The 11,401-nt window shown below is 50.1% G+C and overlaps 7 protein-coding genes across 7 annotated transcripts; 2 read left to right on the top strand and 5 right to left on the bottom strand.

The window, feature by feature from the left end:
- Nucleotides 1-965: 965 nt before the first annotated feature.
- On the bottom strand, nucleotides 966-1,736 carry T310_5500 (uncharacterized protein; the record flags this gene model as incomplete). Its single annotated transcript, XM_013471639.1, has 2 exons — nucleotides 966-1,589; nucleotides 1,647-1,736. The coding sequence occupies 2 exons, from the start codon at nucleotides 1,734-1,736 to the stop codon at nucleotides 966-968; spliced, it is 714 nt and encodes a 237-aa protein (XP_013327093.1).
- Nucleotides 1,737-2,814: 1,078 nt separating this feature from the next.
- T310_5499 (uncharacterized protein) lies at nucleotides 2,815-3,651 on the bottom strand (the record flags this gene model as incomplete). The annotated part of the gene is made up of 4 exons (XM_013471638.1): nucleotides 2,815-2,838; nucleotides 2,882-3,026; nucleotides 3,108-3,120; nucleotides 3,393-3,651. 4 exons carry the CDS (start codon nucleotides 3,649-3,651, stop codon nucleotides 2,815-2,817), a joined length of 441 nt encoding a protein of 146 aa, XP_013327092.1.
- A 664-nt stretch (nucleotides 3,652-4,315) lies between these two features.
- On the bottom strand, nucleotides 4,316-5,135 carry T310_5498 (uncharacterized protein; the record flags this gene model as incomplete). Its single annotated transcript, XM_013471637.1, has 2 exons — nucleotides 4,316-5,020; nucleotides 5,088-5,135. 2 exons carry the CDS (start codon nucleotides 5,133-5,135, stop codon nucleotides 4,316-4,318), a joined length of 753 nt encoding a protein of 250 aa, XP_013327091.1.
- A 771-nt stretch (nucleotides 5,136-5,906) lies between these two features.
- On the bottom strand, nucleotides 5,907-6,419 carry T310_5497 (Uncharacterized protein; the record flags this gene model as incomplete). The annotated part of the gene is made up of 2 exons (XM_013471636.1): nucleotides 5,907-6,218; nucleotides 6,306-6,419. 2 exons carry the CDS (start codon nucleotides 6,417-6,419, stop codon nucleotides 5,907-5,909), a joined length of 426 nt encoding a protein of 141 aa, XP_013327090.1.
- Nucleotides 6,420-7,557: 1,138 nt separating this feature from the next.
- On the top strand, nucleotides 7,558-9,451 carry T310_5496 (uncharacterized protein; the record flags this gene model as incomplete). The annotated part of the gene is made up of 9 exons (XM_013471635.1): nucleotides 7,558-7,593; nucleotides 7,658-7,715; nucleotides 7,784-7,793; nucleotides 7,913-8,258; nucleotides 8,467-8,682; nucleotides 8,741-8,946; nucleotides 9,005-9,184; nucleotides 9,245-9,365; nucleotides 9,425-9,451. The coding sequence occupies 9 exons, from the start codon at nucleotides 7,558-7,560 to the stop codon at nucleotides 9,449-9,451; spliced, it is 1,200 nt and encodes a 399-aa protein (XP_013327089.1).
- A 100-nt stretch (nucleotides 9,452-9,551) lies between these two features.
- T310_5495 (uncharacterized protein) lies at nucleotides 9,552-10,090 on the bottom strand (the record flags this gene model as incomplete). Its single annotated transcript, XM_013471634.1, has 2 exons — nucleotides 9,552-9,605; nucleotides 9,653-10,090. 2 exons carry the CDS (start codon nucleotides 10,088-10,090, stop codon nucleotides 9,552-9,554), a joined length of 492 nt encoding a protein of 163 aa, XP_013327088.1.
- Nucleotides 10,091-10,536: 446 nt separating this feature from the next.
- T310_5494 (SET domain protein) lies at nucleotides 10,537-11,383 on the top strand (the record flags this gene model as incomplete). The annotated part of the gene is made up of 2 exons (XM_013471633.1): nucleotides 10,537-10,839; nucleotides 10,925-11,383. Coding segments are annotated over 2 exons (762 nt in total), but the record flags the coding sequence as incomplete, so codon positions are not given.
- Nucleotides 11,384-11,401: the final 18 nt, after the last annotated feature.

Below are 11,401 nucleotides of genomic sequence, written 5' to 3'. Positions count from 1 at the left end.
AGGTAAACCAACGTACGGTCCACTATCAAGAATCCATGCTGAAAGTGTAGATTCTTCAGTATCTGTCAATTTGCGACAATTTGCAGTTGAATCTTTGCGAGCAGTAGTCCCATTAACGCGTGTCATAAAGGTCCTTGGAGGCACGTCAAAAGCTTTGGCAGCTGCAGTTTTTGATGGAAAAAGACCTTTCTTATAGGCTTCAAGTGCTAATTGCATACGCCCTTCTTTTGATATATCAGCCATGACGCGGTGCGTTGGTAAATCGCGATAAATCCGATGATAGGGGGTGGCCGAGGTGGTGGCCGCGCAGCTCGGTGGTCCGCGCAGCTCGGTGGTGGATTACGTTACCTAGTAGGTACTTCGTTACTCCGGGTAAGAGGACATTTATACGAGAATGGCAGTGATATTTAAATTGTTTATATTAACTACTGTTATATTTGCATATTATCCGGTAGGTAATATTGCGAGAGATCCCAGGGCTACTGACTACAAGGCTACTGCTAGACTTATGACTCCAGCTCTACTGCCCCTGCAGGGCCAAGATCAGGCCACCAACTAGGTATTCTCATATTGGCAGATAGGTGCCTGTCTGTATGGAGGTACGGACGAATGAATTGTATGTTTCTTATAGCAGGATAGGGACTTTTCTGCTAGAGGCCTGACATACACACATATGCTTTTCCTAACCATCCCCTTCCTTTTTAGGAACTTTTCTGATCGATTGTTTTGATAGCAACTGACAGAAATAAGGTGACAACAATACGTTCTATTCCATGACAAAGAGCGCTCCCAATCCCAACCAACCAGCCAACCAACCAACCACGAACAACTTCTGTGTAATATCACAACCGAACCAAGAAGAGAAGAGGTCTATGTACACATGTATGTACAGTACTGTACACATGACGATAAGGTAAGAAAAAGCCCTGATGGGGCGGGCGTCCTTCGAGGCGATTCGCTCTGTACTATAATATCTTCTCGTCCAAGTCATCTTCGTCGTCTTCGTCTTCGTCGTCGTCTTCGTCCTCCTTACTCTTCTTCCAGATCACATCCACTGCTTCGACGATCGCCACCGCAATGAGAAGCAGCAGCAGCATGGCGAACAGGATCATTCCCGGTGCGAATAGCATATCGTAGCGTCGAAGTGCGGCGGCCGTACCGGCGATGGTGGCCTGGCCATGGCCATGACCACGGCCATGACTGTAGGCGTGACTCTTCGAAGTCGTGATGGCCAGCGGGGGATCGGGACAGCGATTGATCAGGTATCCATAGGCACTGCCTTTGCTGTAGTGACAATCCCGATACACGTCCACGTCTTCCTCCTCGCAAGGCTGGTCTTTTCTTGCTGTTTTCTCTATGAGGCCCTCTTCGTCCAACTGGTCGCTTGGTGTCTGGTGTTGTCGGTGTCGAGCGTCCTGCAATAGTCTCGTGACATCCTCATCGCGATCATGTGATGATTCGCTCGTCGTATCCTTCCTGGACGGCTGTTTCTGCCCATCTCGATCACGAAAACGGGATCGCGACAAGTTCTTCCTTATGGTATCGTTCCCTTCAATGCCTAGTTCGCGTAGCAAGCTCTCGATGGAATCCTACGGCGCGTGAGTCTCGTTTTCTTGTCGCGATCTGAATGGTAATAAATTTCATACCTTGTCCATATTCCCTCCCCTGGCGGCTGCTCTGGACCAGTTATTATTCGTCCGTGCCGTGTTACACCCCGCGAAGTTGATCGGAGCCATTTTGAGTAAGGTCGTCCTGACTCTTTCTTTGCTGCTCTCTCCCAAGTAGGGAGATGCGAATGGTTGACCGTTTATCAGATCAAATCTGTCGATATGACCGTTTCTGCAAAAATTCCGGAAATAATTCAACAGCAAATGATTGACGGACTAGTGTGAGTAGACGACGATGGTAATGGATGATAAGACGGTAATGAAAGCAGTCACTGCGACGGCAGGAAAACAGAAGTCTCTAGTGGGAGGAACTTCGAGGAAGAAAAGAGAAAGCAACGGTCATGCTATTAATATTATCTTCAGGCGATCATGCGATACTACTCCATCTTGTAAACGCTTCCTGGGGCTGAAGCGCAGAAAAAGGAAGGGATCGATGGAGCAGGTCCCAGGTCACGACCAGGTCAGTGCCTACGATTAATATTAGAAGCGTGCCAGCCCTATGACAACTATTAAGCACGGCGTAGCACAGGATGAGCATGGATCACCTCATCCACAGCCTCACGAGGAGAGCTAATCAACGGCGGTAGAAGGACGGATCCACCGCGGCACAGGCTGCTGGCTACCTACTCGATGCGAGTGAGATCAGCAGAGCGAATAATGCCCCCCGCTAGGTTCTAACTGTCCTGGACGCTCCTCCGCCCTCTGGCTCCAGGCTTGGCCGCGCGCCCTGAGCTCACGACTTCACGAACTAGGTCCGGAGCGCCTCCTGGAGCCGTGCTCGGACGGGAAATCGAATTGCCAGAACTTGTCCCGGTGCCGGTTTTTCTGCCCGGTGATTTTGGACAAGAAACGGGCAATGGTTGCCTGCGACGGAGACCAACCCCCAAATATTGCCAAGGCTGGCTGCAGATCTGGGGCCGGACACCGGGCCTAATAATACAACAATGTCCATACTAGGACTAACGCCAACATTCCCATCCTTCGGCTGTGCTGTGATATCACCGTGTTTGGGGTTGTTGGTAGCATTATTAATTAGAACTGGCAGCACGTGTGTTTCATCAATGATAACTGTACGAGTACTGTACGACCTAGGTACGGGACAGCGGAGTTCGGCGGAAGCCGGTCCTTGGCTGTCCAAGGTTCGAACTTAAGAAAAAAAAACACGATCCATCTGTTCGTGTAATTAATATTATTATTTATTATTATTATCTCACTTTGTCCATTCCGTGTGCCTTCAGCCGCATGGCAGGATGGTCGCAGTTGCCGACTGCAGGTGGGAAGGCACGACTGCCGCATCGGGCATGGTCGGCATCGCCCGCCCCGACCGAGCATCGCGCTTGCCTTTTTCGGCGTGTCAGCCTTCCAGAACGTTTTAGCCCGGCCGAAACAGGCTATCAGTCACGACAACCAGCTGAAGCAACCCTAAGGAGGAGTCTGTACCTTGCAGACAAGACTATTATTATTATCATCACTCTGATCCTACTATGATCCTGAGTCAGCAGCGTCAACCACGACATCCCGCCCGGTTTGCGCCTGGCCCGGCTTGGCTTCTTGGCCGGGAGATGATGCCAGAAAGCCAAGTCTCGCACAAGCATCCAGACCCAGACTTGGCACGCAGCATCCAGCATGACAGGATGGCAGGAGCATCTGCGTAGAACGCCGAAGAAAAAATCGAACGTCGACCAGAAAACCCCTTCTACCCCCGATGGCGACAGGCCGGCGCACTGACTCGATTGCCAAGCGCCAAGATGTCCTTCTCCGCGCGCCACGAGGCAACGTCGACCGCATGGCATCCCTCTGCTGCTTCACGTGGACTGCTGCCGTCGTCCATTGGGCCAGTCGCGGCGTGGAGGATATTAATCGCGACAAAAGCAGGAACTTGCGCCGACGCACGGATCGGATGAAGAGAAGAACTCCACGGATTGTGCTTGACAGATGGCATTGGCATTGGCATTGGCATTGGTATTGCCATTGCAATTGCCATTTTGCAGCAAATGACCACTCAAGTCTTGGCAGCCATCGATCGATCGATCGATCGATCGAGAGCAGTCCGTGCGGCATCATGGGGTTGGCAGCGACCAGTTTTCTACCAGGGAAAGCTCGTGCACGTGGTCAAGAGTTGCCTGATTTCCTACTGGCCAAGAGAGATCGACCTCGTTGAAAATTATCAAAAGCCGACGGTGAAGGTTTCCCATCCCTGACCTTGACAACTGGCCAGCCGTGTCATGCAGGACAAAATATATCTGACGATGTAGCCGGTGAGATGAGCACTACTCTATATATACAGGGGAATGACTTCAACCTCAGATAAAGAGAAATATAGGATGATTGCTGAGAGTGAACGCCTAACCCTAACCCATAAATCAGGATAAAGATGACGCTCGTGTTGGGCAACTTGACAGATCAGATCAGATCATTTCTGTCTTCAGCAATTAGGGTTTACATATACCTGGATATTTTTCCAGTACTCAGTAACTGCTGTCGGAGTTATTAGTCTATTTTTCATATACAGTAAGTACCCTTATCAAGCTACGTGGATGATTCTTTTATGATACAGGATATGCCAAAGATACACCATTCGAGCCCTCTCTCCATACCTTCGAAATGTTCCTCGTATAGTATTCTTTTGTATTCACAACAACGCCATCCTAAGCACTCTCCTCCCGTTCCAACGGGTTATACGGTTGAGCACACTTCTCCACCCGCTGCTGGATGGCCCTCGCCTCGACACCGCTCTCGGCCATCTTGCGCTGATACTGGCTTTCGGCCTTGCGCCCGGGATCCTTGTTGCTGCCAATGTCAGAGGTAAAGCTGGCGTTGTTGTTCGGGTTGCTGTCGAAGCCGCCCTCGCGGAGGTTGTTGCCCCGGGGGTCTTTGACGTTGGTGCTGCCGGCATTCTCGACCACCGAGTTGATATACGACGGCGCAATCCCGCCGTTGTACTGGCTCCGGTAGCCGTCAGTGCCGCAGGCTTCCGTCGCGCCGTGCGTGTGGTACTCGTGGCCCTGCAGACCCAGATCGTGTTTCGCCTTGTTCGACCCTCCCACATATCCCCCCGTCCCAATATGATGTCCCGGGTAGGCGCCCTGTCCGCCAAGGGCTTCCGGGTATCTCTCCTGTTGATTGGGGTCGTCGCGGGTAGCTGCGCTCTCGGACTTGTGCAGCTTAGCTGCCCCCGATGTGTTGAGGTTGTTGAGCGTCGATTGGCTGCCCGACACGCTCAGCGGCTGGCTGTCGCGATTCTCTGAGAATACACCTCCAGCGCGCACGGATTCTGCGGCCAGCGAGTCGCTGGCAATAGCCCCTGCTCCCTCGTTGATCGGTCGGTTGTAGTTTCTCGGGTCGGTGGTGACCTAGAGAGTTAGGTTGGATTATTTCTCCCTCCCATGCATGCATGCATGTATGTATATATGTGCATACCTTGGTGCCTTTCCTCGCGTTGCCGATGGGCGTTCCTTGGAAATCCATTTTCGAATATGATCGGCCAGACTCTTCGAGATCAGGATAAATTAAAATTATGGGATAGATGAAGCCAGCAGATGGGGGGGAAAAAAACGCTACATAGCTCAGTCTGGCCACAAAAGTTACTGCCGGAGTTGAACGCTCGGAGATGGCATGTATGATGATGATGGAGAGCGTGATGTCATCCTTACGGGGGCGTTTCCTATGTAGTTAGGGTCAGGGGGCGTTGTCCTGGGGAAGAAAACAAGATACGTCGGGAGTAAAAGTAGATTCGCTAGACATACTGATGGAAGATGGTGCTGCAGGGAGGTGGAGCTGGTATTTTTCTGCCAGCGGAGTATGGAGTAAGTACATCAGACTGTATACGCAACGGCCACCAGCTAGCTTAAGGCTGAAGTTATGAATAAATAATGCCTGCCTTGCAAACGATATCTCCAGAATGACAATGACATCATAGGGCCGGGCATCAAGGAAAACGGTGCAAACATCACTCACGTTCGAGAAATAAACAACTCCTGGAGAGAATATTTTCCATGAAGTGTAGTATAGCTATGTCAAACCCTGTTGGGATGATATAAAGTGATTAGAAAAAGTGCACCTTCTATGGAAGTGCTATTATTGAAAAGTGATCTATAGCTCATAGCTCGTTCAGTTATGGCATCTAATCTAATTTCATATTTATTTTCACAAACAGCTGGTGGTAATCACAAGAGAAAAATAATCCCAGAAGTATCTATACATCTATACATATAGATTTATAAAGTAATTTATATTTAATTAATGCGCCCTCGCATCCCAAGGCAAATCACTCAACCCATCCTTCCCCTGCCGTCCCACATCCGGCCCGGGCTCCGTATTCGTCTTATACTCCCTCCCCGAAATCCTCGCGCTGCTGCTCGCCGTATCGGGCCATCGCAGGGAACTGTTATTCTCGCCCGAAACGGGGCCCTCAAGCCGTCCGGATCCGTCGCCGATCTTGATGTCTGCGGACTCCCAGTCGGATGCTGTCGGGGGATCCTCTGGTAAGGGTAGGTTGGCCTTGCGCTCGTTGATCTCTTTCCATTTGTCGACGTTGGTGTCGATTATGGACTGAAAAATACAATACATATATTAGTTTGGTGTCTTTTAAGTGCTGATGATCTGGCGATTTTTGAGCGAGTTAGCAGCTAGGCTCACCTTCATCGCAGAAACGTCCGACGTGGCGGGAACGCGGCCGCGATGATTCAGACTGAGTCGCGACTCTGGCTTGCGGACGTCCTGCTTGGTTCGGTGGAAAGTAGGGTCAGTCATGATGGCAGACAGACAGACAAGTAGCTTCAAAAAGAAGAAAAGATGAAGAAAGTGGCGATTTAGAGGATGTCGATTGTTGTCGTATTTTTTTTAAATCTAAGATCAAAAATTCAAAAAGGATGGCGGTCTTCAGACAGTGGCGTGTGGTGGTATGACGACACTGCAAGGTCTAGTTCTGTCTGGTCTTCCAAAGAGACTCTGTTCCGTAGAACCCAAATCGGGAATCTCAGCCAGCCATCGTAATTCAATTGTACTGTACTGTACATAATATCAGACTACGCGATTGATTCTTTCGATATATGAAAGAGGATGGTGATCGTGTGTACCTTTCGCTGAGGTCCCATGGTCCAGGTTGAGAAAGATCTTCATGGACTGTATAGTATGACGGAGGCGATGAGAAGCCGTCATTGAGGAGCTTATGTTGCCCTCACCATCATCTCATGTGATTGCTCAGTTAAAAGGAAGTCGTCAACAGAGGTGCTCAAAAACTGGTATAACAGAGCTTAACATAGTAGATACATGTATGGTTAGAATGAATTGATTCACGTGTCGGTTTGCCTGGAGTAAATATGTGTCTTTTGCAGCGAAAACGCACATGTATCTATTTCAATTGGTCAACTTTCTGAGATATGTTCCTATGCGTATACTGTGCTTCTGATTACCATCGAAAAGGACCAATAAATTCTTAAATGATAGGTAACGATTATTCCTGTATATGAGAATTATCATAGCAAAATCAGATCTGTAGGCTGTTATAATATCAATTTCAGTCTTGACGATACATATGTACATACATGTAAACGTATTGAGGTAACTAATAATCTGACTCCATCTGCTTACAGCTGTAAAGTTGTTCAGAAACTTGAAAATAGTCAAGATGCAACATGCAACTTCTTCTTATATACTTAAACTTGGATTATAGAAAGAATTATTGAATCTTGTTCTCCAACACGTAAAGATATATGTATTGCTCACTCACCGCCTTCCTTTATCAACCGGCAGAAAACCACTCCGTCGGAGTCCGCCATATCGCGACTGAAAATCAGCCCGCGTCAACTTGTCTTGCATACCGATAATCCTCTCTCCCTTTTCTCCCTTTTTCTTTTTTCCCTCTCTGCATAATTGACGCGCTTCAAATATGCCTCGTGACCCGCTCATCGGGCTCGTAGGAAAGGTCGGTTGGAATGCTGTTTCCGCAACGGTCTGCAAGCTGACCCGGACGAATGAGGGGCATGTAGCCTTCCAGTGGCAAGTCAACGACGCTGAACAGTCTGACTGATGCGTCTTCAAAAGTCGGTACGTCCGTCTGTCTGCCTCGACTATTTATTCTTTGAATTCGCGCTGACAGATGTTGTGATGTGTAGGAAATTTCCCGTACGGCGACCCCGCTCTCTGCCCCTCCTTCCTCCCTTCCTCGATATATTTATTCTTTTTCTTCGCGTCTACGAACATGGACATGCGCCTTCGGAATACGTATTCTAATACGAATTTAGCTTCACCACAATCGACCCCCAGCGAGCCATCGGCTACCTCCAGATCGACTGCGCCTGCAAACGATACAATCTGTCGGACAGATGCAAGCCCAACTACGGCGGCTGCCAGGATGGGCGGCGTTCCGTGCCAATTGAACTTCTAGATGTCGCGGGACTTGTCCCCGGTGCGCACCAGGGGAGGGGGCTGGGAAACAAGTTCTTGGATGACCTGCGCCATGCGGATGCTTTGATCCATGTTGTCGATGTTAGCGGAACGACAGATGCGGAAGGTATGGAGCATGGCATTTGGTGCGTTCGATTTACTTCTCGCTCTTACGTTTTAAAACCTAGGGAAGGAAACGCGAGGGTATGATCCCTCGCAAGATATCGTCTGGCTTCGATCAGAGATTGTACGGTGGGTTCAAGGAAATCTGATGGAGAAATGGTAAGCCTTTCCCCCTGACCTGTAGCTTGTCAAGTGCTAACTTTGTCAGGGGCTCCATTAAGCGACGGCATACTGCGACAAGTATGGGCTAGTCTATATTATTGCTGTTGCAAAACTTTCTAATACCTAGGCAGAGGCAACGGCCGTTGAAACGCTACAGAGTCAATTTTCCGGATACGGAAGTACGGCACAGATTGTCGCACGGTGTCTCGACCGCTTGCAGTTAAAAGAGCCCCTCGAAGAATGGTCGGAGGAGACGATCGAAAAAGTCGTGAACGCTTTTGTGGACGAGAAGTTTCCGACTGTTTATGCGCTAAATAAGATAGACCATCCAGACGCAGATAAGGTGAGATGCGCGCCAGGAGTATGCTGAACTTCGTTTTTTTTTCTGACGATGTGCGTAGAATATCAGCAAAATCGCCCGAATGCAAGACCCGAAGTCGATTGTGCTCTGCTCTGCCATATCGGAGGTCTTCCTCCGAAAACTGGCAAAACAAGGCTACATCAGGTACGTGGAAGGCGGCGAGTTCGTCGACACTCGAGAAGATTTAATTGAGATGGGCGATCCGGACGGAGGTGGCCTGAAGGAGATGGACGAGAAGTTGAAGAAGTAAGCTGATTTCCACGTGTCGGTGACTCGGTTGTGTATTCCGCTAACCTGGAATAAGTCGCGTGGAGAATTTAAAGGATATGGTGCTGTACCGGTTTGGGTCGACCGGAGTCGTGCAGTGCCTTTCGAGAGCGGCAGAACTCCTGGGTCTCGTACCGGTATTTCCAGTCAAAAACATCCATACGTTTGGGTCCGACAGCGGTAAAGCAGTCTTTAGAGACTGCGTCCTGGTCAAAAAGTGAGTCTGATAGCGGGCCTCGTTTGAGGAAAGCATATTTAACCATTGCCATCATTACAGAAATAGCACAGTGGGTGACGTTGCCCGGAAAGTAATGGGCGATGTTCCTATATCCTATGTCGAATCAGCCGGGGGAGTCAGGGTTTCAGAGGATGAAATTGTGGAAGTTGGGAAACATGATGTATGTGCAGGTTCCCCGAATCGAACTATTACGCAGACGTATTGACATTCGTTTTGCAGATACTTTCTTTCAAGGTTGGCCGTTAGCCGACAATATATTACCATGTACTGTACAGTTCCAATATCACGATTCCCGAAACAGATGTAATGCCATTGCAGTCAGCGCCCACGAGATCTCAGGTAGAGGCTATCTCAATGACCTTTCTGTAGGGCAAGAGTTAGCTAGCTGTACGACAGAAGACTAGAATGAGGAAGTATAAGGGAGTGAAGACTAAATCAAAAACTCACATGACCCTTCTCATCAGTCATCCCAATCACCGGCTCCGGAGCCGCCGGCGACTCCTCCTTGGCCCTCTTGCTGTGCCTCCCCGAGTCCCTCTCGGTCGTCGCATGGCTCTTGCTCTGGTCCGCAATGCCCTCGTTCTCGTCGCGCTCCTGCAGCCCTGCGACGGTGGACTCTATCTCCGGGTCCGTGATGTCCCTATTGCTGGCTCGGTTGACGGCGTGGTCCTGCGTCGTTGTGCCCGTCCAGTCCTTGAATGCTGCTCTCTTGGCATGGTCGTGGACGGTGTCGCCTTTGAGACGGGCGCGCACGCTGTTCGGCGTCGGGATGCTCGTCGGCAGAAGGATTGATTGCAGAGGGAAGAGATAGGGTCGGGGTGGACATGGTATGAGGAGCTGTCGTGTTGCGGAGGTCCACGGTGGCATTCTGCGGTTGCTTGGCATGGTGGTCGTTTAGATAGTATAGTTTACATATGTAAGCTGTATGCTGTAGATGAGACGTATGTAGCACTGCTGCACGATCTGTTTGTTGTATTGTATTTGTAAAGGGAGATAGATGTGAGGTATCGATCTTCTCACTAGACTTGTATACCGAATGGCCCTGTTTGTTTTACATTATTGTCCTCTGATATTTCCCCAAGACCCAAATACCTAAGCAGCTAGCTACCTAGGTAGGGTCCTGGCTGCAAATTGGTATGACGTCTAGATGCGGCAATACCAAGACACTTCCAATCAGTCAGTCAGGGTTTAGGGCTTAGGGCTGAAACAATCCGTTAACTTTAGGTCATTAAGCTTATCGATAAGGCGGGCGCATCGGCGTCTGTTAATCCGTACACAGCCATCCCCTCATGCTGTTCAATTGAGATGACGATAATTCGCACGCTCCAACAATGACGCTTCAGCGACAATACCTCCCCATCGAGGCCCTCCCCGCCTGGGCCAGGCTGAACGGCATCATCTGCCACGGCGTCGCATTCGAATGCTTCCAGTCCTCCGACGGCACGGACAAGGGCTCGGCGGTCATTGCGAAGGAGGAGAAATACAATGGCGATCCGGCGAGCGAAGATTCGCGGCCGGAGATCCTCATCAGGGTGCCGCCGGATATGGTCCTGTCGCTTGAGCTGGTGGATAGTTATGCCAAGTCGGATCGCTATTTGCGGGAGGTGTTGGATGCGGTTGGGGAGTATGGGAGAGTACGTATTCTTCTTTTTTTTATTCCCATTTTTGAATTATTTTCTTGTCACTTATTTATTTTTATGGCATTTCTGATATCTGTAGACAGCTCGAGGCGCTATCTTGATCTTCCTCCTGCTCCAAATCACCTACTCCAGCCAAGAAGACAACGCGCAGCCGAGAATCGGGGTATCGAATCCCTGGTCGGAATACATCAAGTTCCTCCCCGCCTCTGTGCCTCTGCCGACGTTCTACACGGACGACGAACGCTCGCTGCTGTACGGCACGTCGCTCAAAGATGCCGTCGATACGAAGATCGCCTCCCTGGAGCGAGAGTTTGAGCATCTCCGCACCTCGACGGCGAAGATCCCGTGGTGTGCGCGCGAATGGTGGGATGTCGACACGGGGCGATTGACGTTTGACGACTGGAAGATGGTCGATGCCTTGTACCGGTCGCGCGCGTTGGACCTCCCGGGAACGGGCCATGCGATGGTACCTTGCGTGGATATGGCCAATCATGCCTCGGGCGATGCGACGGTCGCGCTGTACGAGACGGATGAGGAAGGTAATGCGGTTCTGCAG

Source organism: Rasamsonia emersonii, assembly GCF_000968595.1.
Source record: "Rasamsonia emersonii CBS 393.64 chromosome Unknown ctg1118621760290, whole genome shotgun sequence".
Lineage (NCBI taxonomy): Eukaryota > Fungi > Ascomycota > Eurotiomycetes > Eurotiales > Trichocomaceae > Rasamsonia > Rasamsonia emersonii.
The sequence above is the reverse complement of the archived record's forward strand: the minus strand, read 5'-3'. Positions and strand labels throughout refer to the sequence as shown.